The sequence below is a fragment of the Plectropomus leopardus genome, chromosome 4 (assembly GCF_008729295.1).
Source record: "Plectropomus leopardus isolate mb chromosome 4, YSFRI_Pleo_2.0, whole genome shotgun sequence".
NCBI lineage: Eukaryota > Metazoa > Chordata > Actinopteri > Perciformes > Serranidae > Plectropomus > Plectropomus leopardus.
This window is the reverse complement of record NC_056466.1, coordinates 369,760-395,243: the sequence shown is the minus strand read 5'-3', so window position 1 is coordinate 395,243 and position 25,484 is coordinate 369,760. Positions and strand designations below refer to the sequence as shown.

At 41.6% G+C, this 25,484-nt stretch overlaps 1 protein-coding gene across 1 annotated transcript; it reads right to left on the bottom strand.

The window, feature by feature from the left end:
• Nucleotides 1-6: 6 nt before the first annotated feature.
• LOC121941565 lies at nt 7-24,907 on the bottom strand. The gene is given in 28 exon segments (XM_042484390.1): nt 7-1,175; nt 1,334-1,380; nt 2,382-2,555; nt 2,936-3,109; nt 3,613-4,699; nt 4,702-4,785; nt 4,788-5,058; nt 5,060-5,101; nt 5,104-5,369; nt 5,372-5,410; nt 5,505-5,733; nt 5,814-5,883; nt 7,111-7,230; nt 8,375-8,538; nt 12,874-12,962; nt 13,279-13,385; nt 13,549-14,101; nt 14,319-14,365; nt 14,573-14,746; nt 15,410-15,583; nt 15,828-16,001; nt 16,257-16,427; nt 17,332-17,505; nt 17,816-19,661; nt 20,124-20,249; nt 21,276-21,371; nt 22,831-23,113; nt 24,806-24,907. Coding segments are annotated over 27 exon segments (7,350 nt in total). The 5' UTR covers nt 23,105-23,113; nt 24,806-24,907; the 3' UTR covers nt 7-597.
• Between the last annotated feature and the right edge of the window lie 577 nt (nt 24,908-25,484).

Sequence of the window (25,484 nt, the reverse complement as noted above, 5' to 3'; positions counted from 1 at the left end):
GGATACAATTCATAAGAGCAAGATATAAAAGGTCAATGACCGTGACCTTTGTCCTATGACCACCACCAGATCCTGATCAGATCAGTCTTAAGTCAAAGTGGACATTTGTGCCAAATTTGAAGAAAGTCCTTCACGGTGTTCTTGAGATATCGCGTTGACAAGAACAAGACACAGAAGGTCACAGTGACCTTGACATTTGACCACCAAAATCTAATCAGTTCATCCTTTAGTCTACTCAAACATTTGCACCAAATTTAAAGAAAGTCTCTCGTGGTGTTCTTGAGACATTGCATTCAGAGAATGTCAAAAGTGCTGTTCCTGCCTTTCCAGCACATCCTAAAAAATATTAAAATGGAAACTAACCTATACCTAATACCTATACCTATACATAACCTAACCTATACTTTGAGTCATTTTTTAACCAAGATGTTTTTGTCATTTGTACTTGAGTAAATGTTTTGTTTGAGAAATTGTACTTTATTGATATGGAGTACTCTACTAAACACTACTAGAAGTTGTCTAATATTCTCCTGGATCTATATTATATATTAATTTTACAGCCTGTTTTTCATTTTGTCATCATGATGATGTGTTTATCTACACAGGCGAAGAGTCTTCGTCCGTCAGTGAGCACAGAGACACTGAAGTATCAGACAACCAGAAACCAAAGCCAGGATAAAGAGGTTCAGTGAAGGTGGTCTTGAAGGTGTGGAGGTGGATCAGAGAGTCAGAGGAGACTTTGAAGAAGGACAGAGAGCCAGCAGGATAGTCCACATACACTCCTACTCTGTGAGAGACGGAGGACGATGAGGACGAGGAGGACTTGTAAGGGAGGTCTGTTCTTATGTTATCGTGCCAAACAGCGTAACCATCAACATCAGAGCAAAACAGACACCAGGACTTATTATTCCCTCCGAACCTGCAGTCAGCGGTGTTTCCTCTCCTGCTGATTCCTCTGTAACTCACTGATATATCAACCCGTCTACTCCACTCCAGCTCCCAGTACCAGCGACCAGTCAAACCATCTCTGCACAGCAGCTGATACCAGTAGTCAAATCTCTCCTGATGATCAGGATACGGCTGCTTCTCTCTCACGTGAGTCACCGTCCTGTTGTTGTCGGACAGTTTGAGGTGTCTGTTTACTGTGTCTGTGTCCACTTTGAGTTCACAGGCATCTGATGGAGAAAACAAGACAGCATCATCGAACACGACCGATGGGTTTATTCACTGCTTTATAAACAGACTGTTAATTAGATCCAACCACACAATACTCAAGCTGTTGATTTGAACTGCGAACATTGCGCCTTGTTTTCATGAATCAATACACACTTACACTTCCTCAGGCCAGGTTTTAACCACTGCTCCCCACCATTGTCCAACCTGGAGGACGAAACAAAGTCAAAATGAACCTTCACGTGTCACTTTTTGTCTCTGTATTCCTCCTCTTCCACTAGTTCCCCAAATCAAACCATTTCCATTTTTTTAATACGTCCAGCAGGTGCCTTCGGATTTTCCCTTTTTTCCTTATCATCGTCTACAAACCTGTTCTCACTTCCCTAATCAGCTCTGCCTGGCTTTCCCCGTCTCCTCCCACCTGTTCCCTCTTCCTCTCTTCAGCCATGTAGTTCATGATTGGCCGTTTTCTACACACTCCTGCCAGTAACGTACTTTCTTTGTTGTTTTCTTGTCATGTCATTTGGTTGCCTTTGGATTTTGGACTCTCTTACCTACCCCTTGTCAGAACTATTTAGACCACCTTCCTACTTTGAAGATATGCTTTTGGACTACCTTTCCTGCCCTCACTAGATTTCTCCTGGTTTGAATTTCTGCCTCCCTTGCCTGCCCTCGTCAGATATGTTTGCCTGTAGAGACTGCCTTCCTCGTTTAAAGTCTTGCCTTTGGACTTTGCTTGCCCCTAATAAGATTTGTATGCCTGTTTAGAATGTGTTTCTGGGTTGAAGTTTTACCTTTGATCTTCTTTACTTGCCCCTCGTCAGAGTTGTTGGCCTGTAGTGATTGCCTTTCTACTTTGAAGTTCTGCCGTTGGACTTCAGACTCCCTTGCCTGCCCATTATCAGATTTCTTTGCCTGTTTGGACTGCGAGTCTGGTTTGAAGTTCTGCTTTTGGACTCCATCCATAATTACAATTATGGTCATGTAATATCCTGTGTCACTTGACATATGTATAAATGACCAACACCAGATTCTGGTTATCTGTGCTAGTTAGGAGGTCCATCTAAATGGGGACAGGAACTCTCGGGACATCATTTACTGTCCTCACTGTTATCAGCAGTGCTACTGGTACAGACTGTGATTCTACAGTCTCCAGCTCATCCGTGTGACAGAGAAACAGGTTGTGAGCTCTTATTGTCTGTTCATACCTTAGAGTGTCCAGTCTCCAGTGTGGATCCTTAAGTCCAGCAGTGAGTAGCTTCTCTCCTGAGTCTCCTGGATGGTTGTAGCTCAGGTCCAGCTCTCTCAGATGGGAGGGGTTGGATCTCAGAGCCGAAGCCAGAGAAGTACAGCCTTTCTCTGTGATAAGGCAGCCCGAGAGCCTAAAGACACAAACACAAGCACAATGTGTTGCTTTCCAACTTTGTTGCTGAACCCTTTTTGCAACTTGCTAATCAGAGTAACCTTTTGCTGCTCCCTCCCTCTCATCCCTCGCTGTGTGCACTCAGGCAGCAATGAGTCACTGTGGCTTATAGCTTGCAGCTTTCTTAAAAAACTTAAATACTGAACATGTCCAAATTGCACCAAATTTGACAATGAAGAAATTATCAATTTCCTCAAAGATGTGAACAATTTTTCAAGGAAAACTGATATTACAGTTCAGTAAATCCTGCAGTTGTTGAGTATTTTTTTAACAGGCAAATTAGTTTACACTCATTTTTGCCAAACACTTGAATGTTTATCTAATAAGAAGAAACCTAACCTGAGAGTCTCCAGTGTACAGTGTGGACTCACTAGTCCAGCAGAGAGCAGCTTCACTCCCGAATCCTGCAGGTCGTTGTTACTCAGGTCCAGCTCTCTCAGACTAGAGTATCGGGAGCAGAGAACTGAGGACAGAGCTTTACAGCTTCTCTCTGACAGATTACAGCCACTCAGCCTGAAGGAGAGATGGTGATAAAGACAAACACTGTCACTGTTTCTGTAACGTATGACATCACATTTATACAGTTGCTTTTACTGAGTTGATGGGTCCAAAAATCAACCATTAGGGTCTTAAAGGGTGATCACACCAAGACAGAATTAGAAGAATTAAATTAACATTGACGAGTGGTGCAACTCCGCACCTTCGGTGGAGAAGTTGAAAATATTTTAACTTTTACACGCGCTCAGATGCCAGAAAAACATGTTGCACAGCAGCAAGAAAGGACCATGGGAAACTTGGTGTGATCAGCCCCTTAGGTACCGGGAACATCTTTTGAACAGATTTTTGTTTTGTCACGACTGCTTTAATCTTTGGTGGTACAATGAACATGAAGAAACCATTTAAAAGATTTTTAATTTGATCTACAATTTTGCAACTATCATTCAACAAAGACATTAATAGTTGAGAACAATCCTCTGTGGGTGACATTTAATATCTGCAGTTATCTGTTTACTTACAGAGCTTTGTCAGAAGATTTGACCACTGGCAGCAGCCTAAGAAGAACCTCCTCTGAGGAGGAGTATCTCTTGAGGTCAAACATGTCCAGATCTGTTTCTGATGACAGTAAGATGAAGCCCAGAGCCGACCACTGAGCAGGAGACAGTTTATCTGTGGACAGACGTCCTGAAGTCAGGGACTGTTGGATCTCCTCCACCAGAGAGACATCCTTCAGTTCATTCAGACAGTGAAACAGATTTAGGCTTCTCTCGGGAGACAGGTTCTCACCGATCTTCTTTTTGATGTACTCAACTGTTTCCTTGTTGGTCTTTGAGCTACTTCCTGTCCACGTCAGCAGACCTTGTAGGAGAGTCTGATTGGTCTCCAGTGACAGACCCAGGAGGAAGCGGAGGAACAAGTCCAGGTGTCCATTTGGACTCAGTAAGGCCTTGTCCACAGCACTCTGGTAGAGACGTGTCGGTTCAGGTTTGAAAAGAAACCACCACCAGGAAGTCTTTCTTTCTCCTGACAGCAGGTTGACTCCAGAGTTGATGAAGGTCAGATGGACATGAAGAGCAGCCAGAAACTCCTGAACACTCAGATGGACAAAGCAGAAGACCTTGTCCTGGTACAGTCCTCTCTCCTCTTTAAAGACCTGTGTGAACACTCCTGAGTACACTGAGGCTGCTCTGATATCGATGCCACACTCTGTCAGGTCGGACTCGTAGAAGATCAGGTTTCCTTTCTGCAGCTGCTCAAAAGCCAGTTTTCCCAGAGACTCCATCATCTTCCTGCTCTCTGGACTCCAGTGTGGATCTGTCTCAGCTCCTCCGTCATACTTGACGTTCTTCAGTTTGGTCTGAACCACCAGGAAGTGGATGTACATCTCAGTCAGGGTCTTGGGCAGCTGTCCTCCCTCTCTGGTCTTCAACACGTCCTCCAGGACTGTAGCAGTGATCCAGCAGAAGACTGGGATGTGGCACATGATGTGGAGGCTTCGGGAAGTCTTGATGTGGGAGATGATCCTGCCGGCCTGCTCCTCATCTCTGACCCTCTTCCTGAAGTACTCCTCCTTCTGTGGGTCGGTGAACCCTCTGACCTCTGTCACATGTCAACACACTCAGGAGGGATCTGATTGGCTGCTGCAGGTCGTGTGGTTATCCAGAGGCGAGCGGAGGGAAGCAGTTTCCCCTGATGAGGTTTGTCAGCAGCACATCCACTGAGGTGGACTCTGAGACGTCGGTCAGGATCTCGTTGTTGTGGAAGTCCAGAGGAAGTCGACACTCATCCAGACCGTCAAAGATGAAGACGACCCGGAAGTCTTCAAACCTGCAGATTCCCGCTTCTTTGGTTTCAGTGAAGAAGTGATGAACAAGCTCCACCAAGCTGTACTTTTTCTCTTTCAGCACATTCAGCTCTCTGAACGTGAATGGAAACGTGAACCGGATGTCCCGGTTGGCTTTGTCTTTCGGCCCAGTCCAGAGTGAACTTCTGTGTTAGGACCGTTTTTTCCCGATGCCAGCCACTCCCTTTGTCATCACTGTTCTGATCGGTTCGTCTCGTCCAGGTGAGCCTTTAAAGATGTCTTCTTGTCTGATGGTTGTTTCTGGTCTGTCTGGATTCCTGGATGCTGATTCGATCTGTCTGACCTCATGTTCATCATTGACCTCTGCAGTCCCTCCCTCTGTGATGTAGAGCTCTGTGTACATCTCGTTCAGGAGGGTCGGGTTTCCTTCTTTAGCGACCCCCTCAAACACACACTGAAACTTCCTCTGCAGTTTGATTTGAGTTTACCTCGACAAACTGCAGTGACAGTTCCTGGAATAAAACACCCAAAACAAAACAAAAGTAAAACTGGTGAGTGGATGTCCGTGTTAATGTGAGAAAAACTGCATTTAGAAAATCGTCTTACTGCTCTGCAAACAGTCAGCCAGCTCCTCCTGCTTCATCTTCCTCAGAAGGTTCAGCGTGAGCTTCAGAAACGCCTCCCTGCTGCTCCTCCTCTGCTCTCCATCCTCTCCATCCAACACCTCATCATCCTCAGTCGGACTCTCTAAGCATTCGGGGTAATCTAGACTCAGAATGTGTTGGAACTTCTGCAGCTCGTTCTTCGCAAAGACGGCAATGCTTTCCTTAAGATGCTGGTAAAGAAGAAAACCTAATAATTAAAAAGTGTTTCATTTGGAGCTGAGGCTGATGATGCTGTTGAACATCTACACACCAAAAATACGGAGTCCAAATCTGTTGAATGGTGTTTGTCAGACTGGCCACCAAAAACCTGCTGAGAAAAACTGCAGAGAAAACAAAAAATATGGATCCAAATATTAACAGATACACATTTCTCATGCATTGCTTTTGGGAATATTTAATATTTAATTCAACATTTAATTTAATAATAATAATAATAATAATAATAATAATAATAATAATAATAATAATAATAATTAATAAATAACAATAACAATAACAATAATAACAATAATAATAACAATAATCTTTAAAAACAAAGTTTACAAAGTGCTTTGACAAAGCAAAATTAGAGAAATTGTTGTGGGTGTGGCTATTTGTGCTAAAATGCTATATGTTGATATTGTGCTATTGTTATCTTATCCAGGCTGGTTTGCCAAAAATGCTGCGTTTCGTTGTGTAGAAACAAGACTCAAGGCTCAGGATGAAGGCCTCCGTTTAATTTTGAAGAACATGGTTTATATAGTGTTAAGTTGTTATTCTTAAATGTATTTTCCTTATGAAACAGAGAAAGACAACCATTTACCTTCCGAATTCACGTTTCTATATTTTACCAAATTAAAACTACCTTAATCGCCTCATTAACTCATCATGAAACACACTTCATTCAATTTCAACAGAAACAAAATAAAATCGTTGTTTAGTTAATTATTCCACTGTTCCAACATTCAGCAACACTGATTGGTTTGAAAAAACCTTAATTCATCCGGCTAGATGTGAAATGAAGATGTTCTCCCTGCTCTCTCTCATTTTTGCTGTTGCGGCACGACATTGGCTGGTGTTGACCAGCTGATTACAGTCTTGTAATGTTCTCTTTAACACTCCCAGTCAGCTCAGCTGCCTGTTGCACCACACTGACCTCCGGTGGCACTTGATGCACACTGCATGCAAAACATCCTCATTAAACCCTCTTCAGTATGAATTTCATCAAAAGATGAGGGTTCAGATTTTGTGACAGTATTGGAAAAAAAAAAGACCAGTGATCACTGGTTAGGATGACCTTCAGGATTTCTAAATACCTTGGTAAACTATAATACTGTGACACCTCTCAAGCCTACAGTCTAACTATTTACCACCACCGCCACCTGAACTGATGATTGTTACAAACACTCACTCCTGCACTTTTATCTTTAACTGGTATTAACGTGCGTTTTGGGTTGTCTGATCACAAAGCGGTCGGCGCGAAATACAAAAACATTAATATAATTTGTGCAGAACACGATGCAGGGTTAGGAGAACGTTCCCTGCTCGCTGCGACTGTGTTGACTTACTGACTCTCTGCAGGAAGTTGTTTGTTAAACAGTAAAGGTTGATGTTTGGACTGCTGGCTCTTGATGGACAAACAGCTAGGTTCAGGTCCAGAAGAGTCTGGTCTCTGCTGCCGATCTGGGCTTCAACACACACACACACACACACACACACACTCTGACTGTGAATAGTCAGCACGTTCTCATCCAGGATGCTGTTATCCGGATGTCAGCAAATGCACATGGTTGGATGATGCTGCACGTCGTTATGTTTACACAGCACATGGCGACCAACGCAGACCGTCACGGTGGTTAGAATTAGGCATCAAAGTTACAGAGGGTTAGGTTTAGGCAAAAGAGGCACATGTTAAGCTGTAGAAAAAAAAACACATCTGAGAGAAAACAAGCGAACTGCGGACTCCTGCACGAAAGTTAACCGTTTGTGGGAACCATCCATCTCCCCTACCACCCAACCTAAAAGAACGCTCATACTCCTTATATTATGTAGTTACTGGCAGCGTTATCACCTAAGGCTGTCCTTCAGCGTCTCATGCGACTGGTTCTGTCCAACCGTGTTCATAAGTGACACCACCTGTTTGCGTTGCATGTGGACGTGCCCGGTACTGTCCAGCCGCCGCTGGCATATAATAACAACGCCACCTGCTCTGTCCGAGCGCGTTCTCATCCGACGTCATCCAGTCGCGCTTCAGCTGGAAGCGGAAAATGGCTTTTGGCATCACAATCATACGCCGAAGGTCCAGACAGAGATGCGCTTCCTAACGAGTTCAGAGTGAGAACGGGCTGGAATAATGACGGTGAGCGATCTGAGCGCTGAGCTGTGACCACAGACGGTAAATACAGATGGACTATACGCCCCACGACCCCCGCTATGCTGAAGTGAGCTTAAAATATTTGAGAGTTCCCGCCAAAACACCCGTCCAACCAACTGCAAGCGGCTTCATAGAATGGGAGCGCACAGATTGGCTGTCACAGCTGTCAGTCATGGTGTAAAAGCCCCCTTTATTATAATTTTTAACTAATCAAAACCAAACTTATCATAACAACAAACACTTGAACAAACATCAGGGTGATGACAACTACCTTCAGTGACAGAAACCAACTTTGGAAAAAATGTATTTGTTGTGTACTTTGAGTTTTTATTTTGGGCCATTCACTAACATGGAGGGGCGGGCTCTGTGACCCGTCGCACTGTGTCATTGGTGCAGCTTGTAACGACGTATCTTCTGTTATCGAATATCTCTGACATGGAGAAGAGTCCAGGACTCACCTCAGATCTTTGCTCTGGCCTTCATGTTCCCTCAAAAGAGCGGATTTAGAGGGACCGTCTCCGTCCTCTGCGTCCCCACACTGGTCCATAGCAGAGCTCTCACCTTCACACAAACAAAACCTCACCTGAGTTTGGACTGAAGCGGCGGATTCACACACCGACACCTACAGGGAGCCGTCTGTGATCAGAGCTGCTCCAAAACTTTGTAAAAACAAAAAAAGTGTCCAGGCTTTTCACGTCAAATTCATGATGACATCAGAGGAAAAGTCAGAGATCATCAGATCGTCACGTTCATCCTGTGATGAACATTCATGTCCGAATGATAATCCATCCAATAAACGCTGAGATATTTCAGTTCAGACCGAAGATATTTTGTGTTCACTGTCGCCCCTCAAGAACGCTGAATAAACAGGAAGTCTGTGCATACTTTCAGTTTTGAGACAGAAACCTGCTTACAGTCACATTAAAGAATTCACATCACATATAATCTACATAATGACCGAAGCATGAAAATAAAAAAAGGCTCTTACCTGAAGGTTTTGGACGACATGAAGTCGTGTCGATATCATCAGTCAGTTTCACTCTGCTGCCTTCGAGTCAGCCGAGTTCACAAAAAACAACGAATGAGGAAATGCGGTCAGGCTGCGTCTTTAAGTCCAAGTGAATTTCCAGCTTCCTCTTTATCATGTGAGTTTCTTTAAATAGCCACCGAACACTGTTCATTATTACACAACTACATGACGTGCTGAAAAAGTCCATTTACTGCAAGAAATGTGGAACATATCCTGACTGATGCTGTATTTAAACAAAAATGTATTTACCTTTATATGTTAAAAAAAAAACTTGCTTTTTTTAAAAATAGACTTGGTGATGTTTAAATAAAATATTTTGCTGCTTTTTTCTTTAAAAATTGTGATTTGTAAAGAAAACATATTATTAATAATATCATAAATAAATTGCTAATTATAAAAGAAAATTATTTTTGGGATTTTTACATTTCTGATGGTCCTTCAACACATCAAATGAGACGAATACTTCATGCATTTTCCTCGAGTCACTCAGGGGGCTTAAGGAAAAATATTTTGGGCTTTGGGGAGGGTAAAAAAAAAGTAGCAACTGCCCCTTAGGCCTATTCTTATTTTTTATGTTTTTTTGTCTTTTTGTTTGACCACTCGGAGCTTGCACAGAAGTTATTCCAATGTACCTGTACTGCCTGTGCATGTACAAATGGCAATTAAACTTCTTGACTTGACTTGAAACTACATAAACCGTTTATATGGTTTCTTTCTTCAAAAGAGAGAAAAGAAAAGTGAGAAAAATAATAAGAATTTTTTGGGCTGAATCCTCGTAGGCCCAGGCCGAATGATGCCACTGGTTCTGACACTTTTTGTTTCTATTTCACATTGCTTTAACATTGTAATTTTTTTTTCACGCTCATAAAACCTGTTTGAACTCAACTGAACTGGATTAAACGGAATTAAATTCTGCAGTATGAAATAAACACTTTTTCTGCACAAAGTCTTGCTGAACGCAGCCCTGATGTGGCTCCTGCTGTAACAGGTTTACATGTGACCAATCAGAGACTGTTCAAAATGTTTGTTATGGTTTCATTGGCTGGAGTTGTTAGTCCCGCCTCCCTGTGCTGCATTTTACCTCCTCAGTTTCAGGAAGTGACTTTTTTTCCCCGGAAATTCAAATCCCGGCACACGTCAAACATTTGGTGTCAGTGTGAGTCTGAACGAGTCCCAGTTTGCACTCAGAGGCAGAAAAAGGGTAACAGTTTGGTTAAGGAGGAGCCTCACACACCTGTTTGGAGGTGAAGCTAAACTCTGCTTTAATTCGCTCTGATGAAACCGCTCAGAGCCGACCGCTGAGCCGTGGAGGACTTTAACAAACAGGAAGGTCAGTGTGTGGACTTTTATCAGGTGACAGCGAGCAGCATCATCCTGTGCAGTGGGGGGTTAGGGTTAGGGTTAGGGTTAGGTTGTCTGTATGTTGTGTTGTTTTAATGTCGTAACCTGGTAAACTCTCGGTGTGCAGCTTCGGTCTCATAAACCTTTAGGGCCTGCTTTAATATGACTGAAATGATTGATTGAAATCTTTATTTTGAACATTTCAAACGTGTTTTTCTTTCTTTCCCAAGACCGTAAACAGACAAACCAGACAAAGAATAGTGCATAGAAAAGAAAAAAAAGAAACAGTCAAAAAGAAGTCAAATCCAATGTTCAAAAAAGAGCAGGAAGAAGTTAAAACTTATCTAATCCTACAGCCTCTCCATTATTCATGAACTGATAAATCTAGATATGCTTCCCTGATTAAAAATGTAACTCATGAATGCAAAAAAATAAATAGAAATGAAATATATATGCACACACATACACACATGTATGCATACATAATATTACACATAGATATTGTAATAATATTACACACTATATTACACGTAGAGATGGCAAATTGGAAACTTTGAACATTTTCAGTACTTTAAAACCATTGTTTTGAAACGTTTCTGTTCGCTCAACATCTGCATCCACTAGCAGAAGCTGGCATGGCAGTCATTCCTGCATGTTTGTGTTGAAAGCTCCCTGTGCCAGCCCAAAAGGCTCCCGAAACAGGCCTCATGTAAATACTATCAAACCGTCACGTATTTAGTTCTTGTAGGACATGGAGACTGTTTCTTAGCATTATTGTGTGGCCTAATGATGGTGGTCCTGCTACAGTGCAATTTAATGGTTTAATGGTATAATCTCTTTCACAAACCCATACAGTAACACAAAATGTGTTCAAGCACAACCAGAAATTTAATAATTGAATGAAAATTACAGTTTTTAAAGTTTCTGGTTGTGACAAATGGTGTCATTTTAATGACTTTATTTCTTTACAGTGAGTCTCCTGCACCTGAAGCCGCCATCGTTTGGTTCCCACATCAGCTCCCTGCAGACTGAGCGACGGCCAACCTGCTACATCTACACAGAGTCAGTGTCGTTTTCATTTTCTTTAATCCGTGATGCGTTTTTGTTTGGCCGCCGAGCCGTGACCGTTCTATCCCTCATCTCTCTATTTATCTCTCTATCCATCTAGCATGAAAGAAAAGTAGTTTTTTAAAGTCTGTTTCAAGTTCTCAGTTGGCTGCCTTGTCACGACTGTCTCTCTATCTGTCCTCATCTTTCTCACTGTCCTTTATCTCTCTTTTAAAGTTTTTATCTATCATGGACGGATTTTTTGAGGTCTGTTTTGTGTTTTTGGTTGGCCGCCGTGCCGTGACTCTCGCTCTATCACTCCATCATGTCTATCTAACACTGTCTACTTTTCTGAAAGGTCGGCTTTTTTAAAACCTACATGTCTCAGTCTCTTGTGTTTTCTTTGACATGATTTTGACATCAGATGATATGCAACCATTAGTTAGTTTATTTTTTAAAGCACATTTTGGCAAAAAGGAGATTCAGAGTGCTTTACATTCAACATCAGAAGGATTGTGACAAAATGCAAATGAAACACATTTAAAGTACATTTAAATACATTTAAAATACTGTTCATGAGCTAAAGAGTAGACAATAAGACAGGTAGAAAATACAAGAACTAAAGTTGCAGTGCAGGGTTTGTAATGATTTAATAAAAACAGAAAAGTCATCAGCTTTGATTTAAAGGGACAGTTCAGCCATTATCCACCTGCCAAAAACAGATTTCAGCGCCTCTCTTGTGACTGAAAGGATATGCATGCCTCAAAATGACTTCATTTCATTCATGATGGTTTTATTTGAAAAGAATGAGACAAACATGAGGTCTTTGTCACCTTGTTCTTTAAATACCAAAATCTAATCTGCTTATTGTTGAGTCCATGTGGACGTTTGTGCCAAATTTGCAGAAATTCTCTCAGTGCGATATTGCTGTTACAAAAATTAGAAGAACTAGGTTGGAGTGATCTTGATTGTTGAACTTTAAACACCAAAAGCAAATTCATTAATTATTGGGTCCAAGTCGTTGTTTGTGCCAAATTTGAAGAAATTCCCCAAAAGTGTTACATTAGATATCGAATCAAAAAATGAGACAAAGTTACCATGTGCTTGAATTTTGACCCTTGACTGTCCAAATTCTAATCAGTTCATCTGGACATTTCTGCAAAATTTGAAGAAACTCCCTGAAGGTGTTCTTGAGATTCCACGTTAAAGAGAATGAGACAGACACGAGGTCTTGGTGACCTTGACCTTTAAATACCAAAATCTAATCTGTGTATTCTTGAGTCCATGTGGATTTTTTTTGCCAAATTTTAAGGAATTCCCTGAAGGTGTTCCTGAGATATTGCTGTTACAAGAATGAGACAGATGAGGTTGGAGTGACTTTGACCTTTGACCTTTAACTCAACTGGCCCCTTTTGATGCAAAGGAGCAGCGGCTGTTCTCCGAGCTCCTCCTGGATGTCTGAGCACCTCACGCTCTCTCTAAGGCCATACCTGACCTTCACGTGACACTCAACAGGCATGTCAGCCAAGACAGCCCAACAATGTCCAGAGTCTTCTGCATCTCAGGCTGAATCTCATGCACACCTGGCACCTTTCCACCGAGGAGCTTTTTGACAACCTCAGTGACCTCTGCCAGGGATACGGACAAGGATTCCCCTGAGTATTCAGACTCTGCCTCCTCCATGGAGGACGCAACGGCCAGGTTCAAGAGTTCCTCAAAGTGTTTCTTCCACTGCTCAACCATATGTCTAGTGGGATCTCATGACTTGTCTCAGGCTGTCCTCAGCAAGTTATGCCCTGCTTTCCCCTCTGGAGATGTCTCACGGTTTGCCAGAACTTCCTTGAGGCCAAACTAAAGTCCTTCTACACAGCCCAGAACACTTCCCAGACCCAAGTTTTTGCTTCAGCGACTGCCTCAGCTGCAGCCCTTCTGGCCAACCAGTACCTGTCTGCTGCTTCAGGAGACCCCGGGGCAAAAAAGCCCGAAAGGCCTCCTTTTCCCGCTTGACAACCTCCTTCACCGCTGATCTCCACCAGCGGGTTCTTCGGTTGCTGCCATGACAGGCACCTGTCCTTATATCTTATTTTAATCTTAAAACAAAACAATTGAAACTTGACTTCTTGAAATGTGAGTTAATATGATATACAAAAATATGTTGTGTGTTTGTCAGTACTGAGAGTATTTCTCTGGACAGGAGGAGACTCTTTGTCCTACAGTGAACACAGAGACACTGAACCAGGCAGCCCACACCCAAACCCAGGATAAAGAGGTCCAGTGAAGCTGGTGCTGAAGGTGTGGAGGTGGATCAGAGAGTCAGAGGAGACTCTGTAGAAGGACACAGAGCCAGCAGGACAGTCCACATACACTGCTACTCTGTGAGAGACAGAGGAGGAGGAGGAGGAGGAGGAGGAGGAGGAGGAGGACACACTTGTTGTTCTGTCATTGTGGCTAAAAGAATAACCATTAACCTCACAGCAGCTCAGACTCCAGGACTGATCATTTCCTCCAAACCAGGAGTCAGCACCATTTCCTTTCCTCCCAATTCCTCTGTAACTCACTGATACCTCCACCTCTCCTCTCCACTCCACCTCCCAGTAACAGCGACCAGTCAGACCATCTCTGCACAGCAGCTGGGACCAGTTGTCAAATCTCTCCGGACGATCAGGATACGGCTGCTTCTCTCTGACTGCCGTCACCATCCTGTTGTCATCGGACAGTTTGAGGTTTCTGTTCACTGTGTTTGTGTCCGGTGTGAGTTCACAGGCATCTGACGGCGAGAGGAAAACAAAATACAGCATAATCACGTGATGGGTTTATTGGCTGCTTAATTACCAGACAGACTGTTTTAAGTTAAAAACTTCACACTGACTCATCTTTATGGATCTTCTTTCAAACTGAGAATCTGATGTTGCTTCACAAGTTTTGATTTTAACCTCTTTAACACATGCTGCCTTGTTTTCATGAATCAAAGTGAACACACTCACACTTCCTCAGACCAGGTTTCAGCCTCTGCTCCCCACAATGTTCAAGCCTGCAGGAAGAAACAAAGTCAGAACGAACCTTCAGCAGCTTCTTTATCCAGCTGCATTTATAAAACTAATATTACCGCCTTGAAGTCGTGTGCCTCTGCGCACCTCTCAAGCTGCCTCAGCAGTGCTGCTGGTACAGACCGTAAACTGACAGTCCTCAGCTCGTCAGTGTGACGGACAAACATTGAGCTCTTATTGTCTGTTCATACCTGAGTGTGTCCAGCCTACACTGTGAATCCTCCTTTCTAGCAGTGAGCAGCTTCACTCCTGAGTCTCCTGGATGGTTGTAGCTCAGGTCCAGCTCTCTCAGATGAGACGGGTTGGATTTCAGAGCTGAGGCCAGAGAAGTACAGCCTTTCTTTGTGATCAGACAACCTGAAAGGCTAAAGACACATACACAGATGTTTTCTTTTTTTTCATGTAATGGGGGTCCTTTTCCCTCTTAGTGTGAATTCACCAGTTAGAATTAGCTCAACGTTAGACTCGCCATCCCTGTGTGAACCACACCAGGCGCCATATACACAAATAGTTTTGAGAATACTCTGAGAAAGCTTCCAACTAAACCTTTTAAAACGTGGGCAAATTGGCTTGATTTCTTTAACAAAAAAAAAAACACGAGAAGAAGCCAATAAGCAACTAATACCAACATTATGCAACTTTTAGTTGATTGTTGAGTCTCGTCCCCAGGTGGTCAAAACTACTACTAAACTTTAAGAGAAATTTCTTTGAAAACATCATCGTTGTAAGAATTTATTTTGAATTTTGTGACTAGGAGCAACTCATAGTATGAGAGCTTTGTGCATATGGCCCCATAGTCTATCATAAACAGAACCTGTTATCATTATGCTTTGCTGAGTGAGTAGCCTACAGAATTTAGAAAAAACATTTTCTTGAAAACATTCGGTTCTACAAACATTCATGCAGAAACTTATACCTTTGTGTTTCCGAATAAACACAATAGAATCTTAGAAATGTTGGATATCATCTGTGTGACATAAGCCTTTATGTTCAGCGATGTTAGAATGAGTTGAACGAAAGATCCTGACCTGAGAGTCCCCAGTTTACATTGTGGACTATTCAGTCCATTAGAGAGTGTCTTCACTCCTGAATCCTGCAGGTCGTTGTTACTGAGGTCCAGCTCTCTGAGACTCGAGGTCTGTGAGCCGAGAACTGATAAAAACTCCTGACAGCAGTTCTTCGTCAGCTTGGCTTGACTCAACCTGAAATATAATATTTAGTGTTTCAGAACTGCAGGACTGTGGAGCCAAAACTGGACCTTTGACAACCAAAAGCTGGTAAGTTCATTTTTAAGTCCAATTGGATTGGACATTTGTGCTAAATTTGCAACTCAGGTTGTCATAAAAAATAAAGTTCTGTTTAGAAATAGGAATGCAATGCAAAACAAGAACTAATGTTTGAGAACTGAGTACAGCGGTACACAAATGCATCACAATGTGATCTGACCTGAGAGTCTCCAGTCTGCAGTTTGGACTCTCAAGTCCAGCAGAGAGTAGCTTCACTCCTGAATCCTGCAGGTCGTTGTTGCTCAGGTCCAACTCCCTAAGACAAGAGGACTGGGAGCTGAGAGCTGAGGACAGAGCTTCACAGCTTCTCTCTGACAGGTTACAGCCACTCAACCTGAGCGAGAGTCAGTGATAAAGACAAAGTCTGACATTGTCTACAAAAAAAAGATTCATTTTTAGAAATTTGTTTATTTCCATTGATGAGTTACTAAGTGTTTCTGGAGAATCCTGCTCTAGTAGACAACTACAGATTTCATGGGCTGCAGTGAGTGATTGCAGTTTGCAGATTTAATCAGCTTTAGTAAAATAGTGTACAAATGTTTCCTTCAAAAATATATTACGACACATAAGCGCCACAATGTGATCTGACCTGAGAATCTTTGTACAGTGTGGACTCTGTAGTCCGCCGGAGAGCAGCTTCACTCCTGAATCCTGCAAGTTGTTGTTACTCAGGTCCAGCTCTCTGAGACTGGAGGACTTGGAGCTGAGAATGGACAACAGCTCCTCACAGCACTTCTGTGTGAGTCTGGACTGACTCAACCTGAAATAGAGATAATAAAGAAGATATTTTCCGTTATCTTTTCTTTTCCATCTCAGACATGTTCAGAGTCAGTGCACAGGTGCCAGTGTATATGCCAGATCACATCTTTTACCCCTTTTTCAACAAATTAGCTTTGGTTCTTGGACTGGTTCCATTCAGGTTTCTTTGGACTTGGCGCTATCATGAGGACCAGCCACATTTCCACACATTTTGAGCAAAGTCAACAATCCTCAATGATTGTTAATAATTAACAATTCATCAAATGAGGGCATTTCATAATGCAAAATGGGAGCCAAGAGTGGGAGCACACAGCATGTGTGGACTGTGGTGGGTTTAGGTCAAATTGATGTTATTGGACTCTATTTCTATTTTATCTATGTTAGCTGGTGTTGCACACTGTTAGTACTGTAGCTTTGCTAAAGAGATGCAAAGCACAATGTAAATGTCACATCCTTTGGATCATCAAGCTTTTAAAGGCAACCAAGAAAGTTTGGGAAGATCTTGGGTTTTAAGTTGCATTGCAACCATTAGTTGGTAATACAATGAATACATGCCAAAAATTACAGATAGAACCTTTAAAATGAAGCCAACACCACATTTTAATTCAAATCTCTTTACAATTTCCAAAAAACTGCATTCTGAACTCAGATCCTGTAGTTTTTCTTTTTTTTTTTTTTTTTCAAAATGATTGAGAACCCATGCAATAGTGCTTTTAATGTTTGAAGTACAGAACAATGTTGGCCACCAACATCTAGTATGTTCATTGTTAAGTCTAAGTGGACATTGGTGCCAATTTTGCAAGAACCTCTTGAAAAAAAAAGTTCTGTTAGCAATAGGCATGCAATGCAAAGCAGGAACTATTGTTTGAAATTGAGTACAATTGAGCATCACAGTGTGATCTGACCTGAGAGTCTCCAGTGTGCAGTGTTGACTCTGAAGTCCGGCAGAGAGCAGCTTCACTCCTGAATCCTGCAGGTTGTTCTTACTCAGGTCCAGCTCTCTGAGATGAGAGGATGGGGAGCTGAGAACTGAGGACAGCGCTTCACAGCTTCTCTTTGAGAGGTTACAGTCACTCAACCTGAAGAAGAGATAGTGATAGAAACAATTATCAATACTGCTTCTGTTACCTACAATGTGAGAACCGTATTTCTATGGTTACCCTTACTGAGTAAATGCATCAGATAATCACAGATTACTTTCAACTAACAGTAAGTTTTTAAAGAAAAATTCTGGGATTGCCATAATGTACAAAAATACATTTCAATGAACTATGCTGTAATTTATTAGTGGACTCTCTGGAAACTGATCAATTGAGATCTAAGATGTTCATAGTTGAGAACGATCCTACACATGATACAGTTAGTATCTGCAGTTATCGGTGCACTCACAGAGCTTTTTTGGAGGCTTTGACCACTGGCAGCAGCCTCAGAAGAGCCTCCTCTGAAGCAGAGTATTTCTTCAGGTCAAACACGTCCAGATCATTTCCTGATGACAGTAAGATGAAGACAAGAGCTGACCACTGAGCAGGAGACAGTTCATCTGTGGACAGACTTCCTGAAGTCAAGGACTGTTGGATCTCCTCCACCAGAGAGCGATCATTCAGCTCATTCAGACAGTGAAACAGGTTGATGCTCTGCTCCGGAGAGAGATTCTCACCAATCTTCTTCTTGATGTATTCAGCTGTCATCTGATTGGTCTCCAAGCTTCTTTTCTTTCTCAGAAGGTCTCTTAGGACACTCTGATTGGTCTCCAGTGACAGGCCCATGAGAAATCGGAGGAACAAGTCGAGGTGACCCTTTGGACTGTTCAAGGCCTTGTCAATAGCACACCTGTGGACCTCTGTCATAGAAGTTTTGCTGAAAACCAAGCCGCATGTTTGTCCCGGGTCAGATATCACATTCTTGTTTCTGTTTATGAGTGCCCTCTCTACATATAAAGCAGCCAGAAACTCTTGAACACTCAGATGGACGAAGCTGAACATCTTGTCTTCATCACCATCTCTCTTCTTCCCTTGTTTCTCTTTGAAGATCTGTGTGAACACTCCTGAGTAAACGGAGACTCCACTGACATCAATGCCACTCTCTTTGAGATCTTTCTCAGAGAAGATCAGGTTCTCCTTTTCCAGTTGATGGAAAGCCAGTTTTGATAATGACTTAATGTACTGGACGCACTTTGCTGGGCCATACTTCTTTTCCGTCTGATGAATCTGAATCTTCAAGAATTCTGCGTACATCTCAGTCAGGGTCTTGGGCAGCTCTCCTCCTTTTCTGGTCTTCATCACCTCCTCCAGGACTGTAGCAGTGATCGAGCAGAAGACCGGGATGTGGCACATGATGTGGAGGCTTCGTGATGCCTTGATGTGAGAGATGATCCTGATGGCCTTCTCATTTCCGAATCTCTTCCTAAAGTACTCCTCCTTCTGTGGGTCGGTGAAGCCTTTGATCTCCGTCATGATGTCTACAAAATTTAAATGGATCTGATGGGCTGCTGCAGGTCGTGTGGTTATCCAGAGGCGAGCAGAAGGAAGCAGATTCCCCCTGATGAGGTTTTTCAGCAGCACATCCACTGAGACGGACTCTGTCCCTTCGAAGTCTTCCTCCAAGTTTTTCACGGTGGAGCAGTCCAGGTCAATGCAGCTCTCATCCAGTCCATCCAAAATGAACAGGAGTTTGAATTTGCTCTTGTCGTAGTTGGTGTTTCCTGATGACTGCAGAGTTCTGAAGATGTAATTGAGAGCTTCTCTCTTGATGTCTTTGGTTCCCCAGAGGCATTTATGAATGAGCTCTGCCAAACACATCTTTTCTCTCATCCTTAAATTCAGGTCGCGGAAGGTGAGCGGAAAAATGAGATGCACATCTTGATTGGTTCTTCCTTCAGCCCAGCCCAACACAAACTTGCCCACAAGAATTGTTTTTCCAATTCCTGCGATTCCGTTGGTCAGCACTGTTCTTACAGGTCTGTCTTTGCCAGAGGGGTGTTTGAACAGGTCACTCGTTATAATCGGTTTCTCTGTCAATGCTGGCTTCCATCCCACCTCAATCTGAGTGACCTCGTGCCCTGTGTTGTTTTCGTCACCCCCTGCTATGATGTACAGCTCTGTGTAGATATCATCCAGACACTGCCCGTTCTTCTTCTGCCACTCTTCTGCAAAGATAAACTTGTCTTGAAGGTTCGACTGAAGCATCTTTTGGTAGCATGAGATGTGTCGTTTCTCTGGGACTGGAATCATCCCGTCTGCGTTGAACACAAATATAGTATTAGGCATTACACAAATGTTTTTTTCCTAAAGTCCTGTTCAAACCAAAGATTTGCAACGAGATGAGTTAAAACTTGCAACTACTTGCAAAGCGACATTTCTTTATGCCATTTTACACCAGTTTACAAAGATGACAATAACTAACATAAACCAACATGTTCTGAACAGACACATTACAAACACTGACAAAAGTGACATAAATCAGCAAACTTAACCGCAAACTAAAAACTACTCAGTCCAGCACTTGGCATGATGGAAAAGTGGGCTTCACTACAGTACATAGGCTACACGAGTGTGACTGTAGAGAAAAAGGTTTTAGAAAGGATTAACGCAATCATATATGGATTGAAGCAAAATATTTCATTAGATAACGACATCTTGTAAATTTTGGAAATGATTTCATCTATCTTTTTTCATTAATTTTGACTTTTGGACTTTACCTTGCTCTTGAGTTATTGGGAATGTTTGGCATCCTCTGGTATCCTCCGTCACCTCTGCCGGTGGCATGGACACGGCGGAAAGTAGCTTAAAAGCACAGGCAAGGTTTACAGATGTAATAGCTAAATCTGTAAATGAAAACAATAAATAAAATACATTTCAGCAGATATCCTAGTTGTAACAAAACTGAGCATTTTGAGTTCATATCTGGGGTATTTATTGAGTTTGGGGAAACAATCCCCTGATAAGCACAAGTCAGACTCAACAGGGACAAAAAACGTGTCTGCAGGTCGTTACTAGGTTCGACATAATCTCTGCAGTAGTAAACAAGGTTTCATCAACCTTCCTGAAGGCCGTACTGTAGAAATAAATATGGGGGCAATCTCCGGTGGGATAGTGGAGGTTACCATAAACTAGTTCATCTTGACTTTCAGTGGATGCTAATCTCGATGGCTAATTGTCAACAGTGATCCTTTAATACTTTGCCTTGAATTCAGCAAATACAGCTATTTATTTATTTATTTATTTTGCAATTTTTTAACTAACTTTAATTTATCATGTTCAAACATTTCCTTGCTGATCTGTCTTTAATGATGCTAACAACCAGGCTAAGCCAAATGTTCAGCGGCAACAAAAGTGTTAAAAAAGCAACCAGAACAGATTATTGCTATGACTAGCGGTACTTACCCTAAGGAGAGGAACATGTTACCACCACAGACTTTATACAGTATATAACTGCCATCCACACTGTATTATTAATACTGGATCGTCCTGCAATGACTAATAAAATGACCTGTCTCTGACTTGATAAAAACGGGATCTAATGCATACACTAGGCTGTCACATGCTTTAGATGACATAAGATTTTTTTAGATAGTTTATAGAGTGGAGAAGTATTCAGTCAGTTTGTGGAAGAGAATGACGTTCAGAGTTACAGGTCTGTCAGTTAACGTTAGCATATGCTATCCCCGTAGGCTAACGTAGAATGTAGGCTAGCGTCATAATGCTAACAATGTACTGCAATTTTGTTAAATGTTTTGTTAAATTGGTAAAACTGTGTCATTAAGGCAGACGAGGGCAGTGTTAGCTGTGAAATAAAGCAGAAATAAAGGTTATTATTATTATTATTATTATTAATATTAAGCATGTCCTACCTGGCCCCTGTGGAGTTACGGGCTCATGTCCGGTGCTTGGTCCGCCCGCTTCTTCACCGTCAGCCTCATACTGGTCTACTGGCTTCTGCTTAGAGACTACAATAGACAACAAAGTGTCTCTAGTAGGTGCCGTCACAACATACCATTTTGCAAGACAAACAACTTATTTGTATCATATATGTTATATTTCATATCGTTAAAGAGTTCCTTTATACTTGAGTTGTCTCATCGTCACAATCAACTTCTGCTGCTTGTTTCTTCACTCTCAAGCTGTGAGCCTTTTAAAATCATTACCACATTGCCTAGTTTGGCACATTTGCTGTGTCCGCTTGTATAGCTTCTTTTTTTTTTAAATTTATTCTGGCCTTTTCAACTTCTGGCCATTTCCATCTTGTCTTTTTTAATCTATTCAGATTTACTTTTCTTTCTCACTTGCATCTACTACCTGGACAGCGAGTGTAGTCTGTGGCGTAATCCAAGTTATGCTTGACTTCCTTGGTCATCACAGATCAGAGTTCAGGCAGAAATATTATTGTATTAGTTTGTGGTTTTATTTTGGTCCCCCACTATTATCATTATACACTTTGTATTGCATGAAAGACCGTACATAATTCATTTGCTTATATGTTAACTATCTCTTAGGTAGTACTTGTCACATTTTGCGGCTTTGCAGTGGACCTCCATGTCTGCATATTACTGTAGGTATCCTTCTGCATCTGTGTGGACGCTCTGTGATGCCGATACCATGATGTCAACAAAAGCACATGGTGGGATGATGCTGCACGTGGTTATGTTTAGGCAACAAAGCACATGGCAATGAACGCCTGTACGTCAACAAAAACGCACGCTTAGTTAGGTTTAGGACAAAGAGGCACATGGTTAAGTGGAGAAAAAAAAGTTGCATCCAGACAGAAGCAAACACCCCACTGCTGCATGAAAGTCCAGGGTTTGTTGGACCCGACCGCCCTATAGGGACCTTCCTGCTCCTTATATAACATTGTTACCAGCAGCGTTTCAACCTGACCTACCGTTCTGTAGCGTATTTTGCAGACCCAATAGATCCTGTTTGGCTGCGTTCTCAGTTGACGCCGTCCATAAAGGTGGTTTTTAGCATCATGCACTTGCACCAAAAGCACGGACAAAGTGGCTTTATTTACGAGTTTAGAATGAGAATGGGCTGCATCTGGGCCAACAAGCCCCGCCCACTGGCCCCAATCACCATTTGTCTCCCAGTAAACATGAAAACGCGGTCATCGGATCTGTGTTTTTCATTTAATGACAGCGCGTCCGGCAGGTTGGTGCTCCTCTGCTGATAGTCACCTATCACAGCCCATAAAATCAAACCCTCTCTCTTTCTCTTTTTGATGAAGCTGAAGTACCTGCATGGTTTTGATGGGTCAGCTCACGTGGTTGAGTGCACTTATATTAAGTCTCTTTGGATAAAACTTTCAGCAAAATTAATCACATAATGTACTTTGTGCAAACTGATATAGATGCTACAAGTCTAAAGGCAAATTCTCAGACTACTTCATGTTTTTCTCTTCCTGTGACTGACCTTGTCGTCCTGAGCTGGTGTCTGCCAGATGCTGCTCCAGATCATTCCTGTTGATCTTTTTAAAAATATTCTTGGTCACCGTCAGAGCTCCATAAAATTTATATGTTTTTATCATCAGGTCCACCGTGTCCTGCCTGTCTGCCCTCTCCAGCTTGGACACTTTGATGGCTCGGTAGTCTTCCAGGCTGCAAAAATGCTGCAGATGCCACTTGAAGCGTTTAAACTCCTCATCTTTTAAATCCTCCAGAGTGTTCAAAAGCTCTTCTGCCATCATCGTAGCGTCCTGCTAAAATCAGGTATTTTTATTAACTGAAGGAAAACTGTCACAGTAATCAGAGCAGCAGGAGCTGTGTGGTGCGATTCAAGACAGCATCTTCGAGATGAAGCACCAATAAATAGAAACTGTGAATGTTAGAGCCGGATGTTAATGAATGAAAACCACGTATAAAGAGCTGGGAGATAAAAATAATCATGAAACCACGAGCTTAACAAGTCTAAAGTTGGTACATGCAGGACTCCTTGAGTTAATTCTCAGTTAAGCTCTGACACTAAGGTGAGCTCAAACTGTTTTAACTGTCAGTCATATCGCTGAAGTTTTTAGACTCATTTGTATGAAAAGAATTTGGTCTGGGCCGAAATCTTTTAGTCCAACCTTCAAACTAAACTCAAAGTGAACTGCAGCTTTAAAAAAGGTTGTGAGGACATCTTTATGCCACTTAGAGGAAAATATAGATGAATAATAACAGCATGAGAAATACGTTGAATGATTCTGTGGTTCGAACATGTTGACGCTGCAGATCAGCTGATGTAATGAGGTCAGTCCACTAGATGGAGCACATTACCCAAATCATGTCCACCGAGCTGAAGAGCAGCCAGACTGCAGTCACACATCAGAGCAGCTGCACACAAGAGCTGCGACCAGCAGCCAGTTCAGCAGTTTGTCGATCAGCTTAAGCATATTTTTACCAGATATAAAAACCTCACAAATTTATGAAAAAACTAGAAAAAAACGTGTATATATAATATATATATGTGTGTGTGTGTGTGTGTATGTATATATATATAAATATATATATGTGTGCGTATATATGAGACAAAAACTGAGAATTTAATGAGAAAAACACATATTTACAAGAAAATTGACCAATTTTAAAAATAAAATATATCCGAAAAAAAACTAAAAATAAAAATAAAGAAAAAAAAACACAACTTTACATGAGAAAAATCATGAACTTATCTCCCAAATTTAAAAAGTAAAATTCTGAAATCAAAAAAGTGCAAATTAAGTTTTGAGAAAAAAACTCACAAATTTACTGAGAAAAGAAAATCACAAATTCACGAACACATGAGAAAAAAATAATTCATGGCTATAACAAAAAACTGTTACAAGAAAAAAAAATTACAAAAAATTATTATGTAAGATAATTATTTAACAAAAAATGTAAATTTACAAAAAAGTCATATTTAAAAAGTAAAAAATAAAAAATTAAGTCATGAGAAAATCTCACAGCTTAACAAGAAAACTGACAAATATATGAGAAAAAATATAAATTTGAAAGAAATCACAAACTAACAAGAATACTCACAAACTTGCAAGTACAAACTCAGGAAAAGCCTTTGTGACTACGCTGATCCAACCTCATTATTTGGGTCTTTGAGGTTTTTTCTCATAAATTCACAGCTTTAGTCTGAGTTTTTTTCTCAGATAACACCCTCTCTTTGCTCTTTATTTTTTATTTCTATCTTCAAACCTACACTGGCCTCATCATCATGCTGCTGTGTGTAATTTCGTACAGTCACAGAATAAACAGCTGACCAGACTCTCTCACAGACGCCTTTAACGACTCACCTGTGACTCAAATATCAATTAAACATCTCGATAAAAAGCAAACACACGTATGTATGTTAACTCTGCAGCTGAGCAGATAATAGAAATTCATTTATCCCTCACACAGAAACAGGAGCTGTCTCTCACCTGTCTGACGTCCTGTCTCTTCTCCTGCAGACTGAGACAGCTGAGTCGCTTTCGGACGAAAACATGTAAAAATCATAAAAGCTCCACTAATAGGTAGTGTGTTGTCATCGATCAAGTGTGGTCACGATCTGAGCAACTGCTCTGCGGACGTTCACGCCACAAAGCGTTCCACAGGAAGTGTGAGTGTCGGGTTTTTAATGGGCGTCTGCAGCTTGAAGAAAATGTCAGATGTCTTTTTGTCGTAAATACTCATATGTCATCTGCGTAGAAAGAGTGTAGTTCTCTCTGTGCATGCTGGCTGTGCAGCGTCGTAGAAAAAGACGGAGGAATAAATCTTTATTTCTGCGTTTAAATTAAACAAACGTGAAATGTCAGCAGTCTGAGTTACACGGACTGATCCTTTAAAGTCAAACCGAAACAGACAGGATTTGCTTCAGGGCCACTTTCAAAACATGACAGGAGACCAGGGGCCACACATGCATGTTTCTGGGTTTTCAGAATATTTCTGTGATTTCAAGACATTGCTAGTATTTTTAAAAATACGAGGACATTTCTTGGATTTAAAGGCATTTCTAGAATTTTAGGACATTTCTGAGGGTGATGCTGACCTCACAAAAATGGTTTTGGCCATAACTTCATATCCTTATTATGACAAAATTTCACACAAATGTCTGACAGG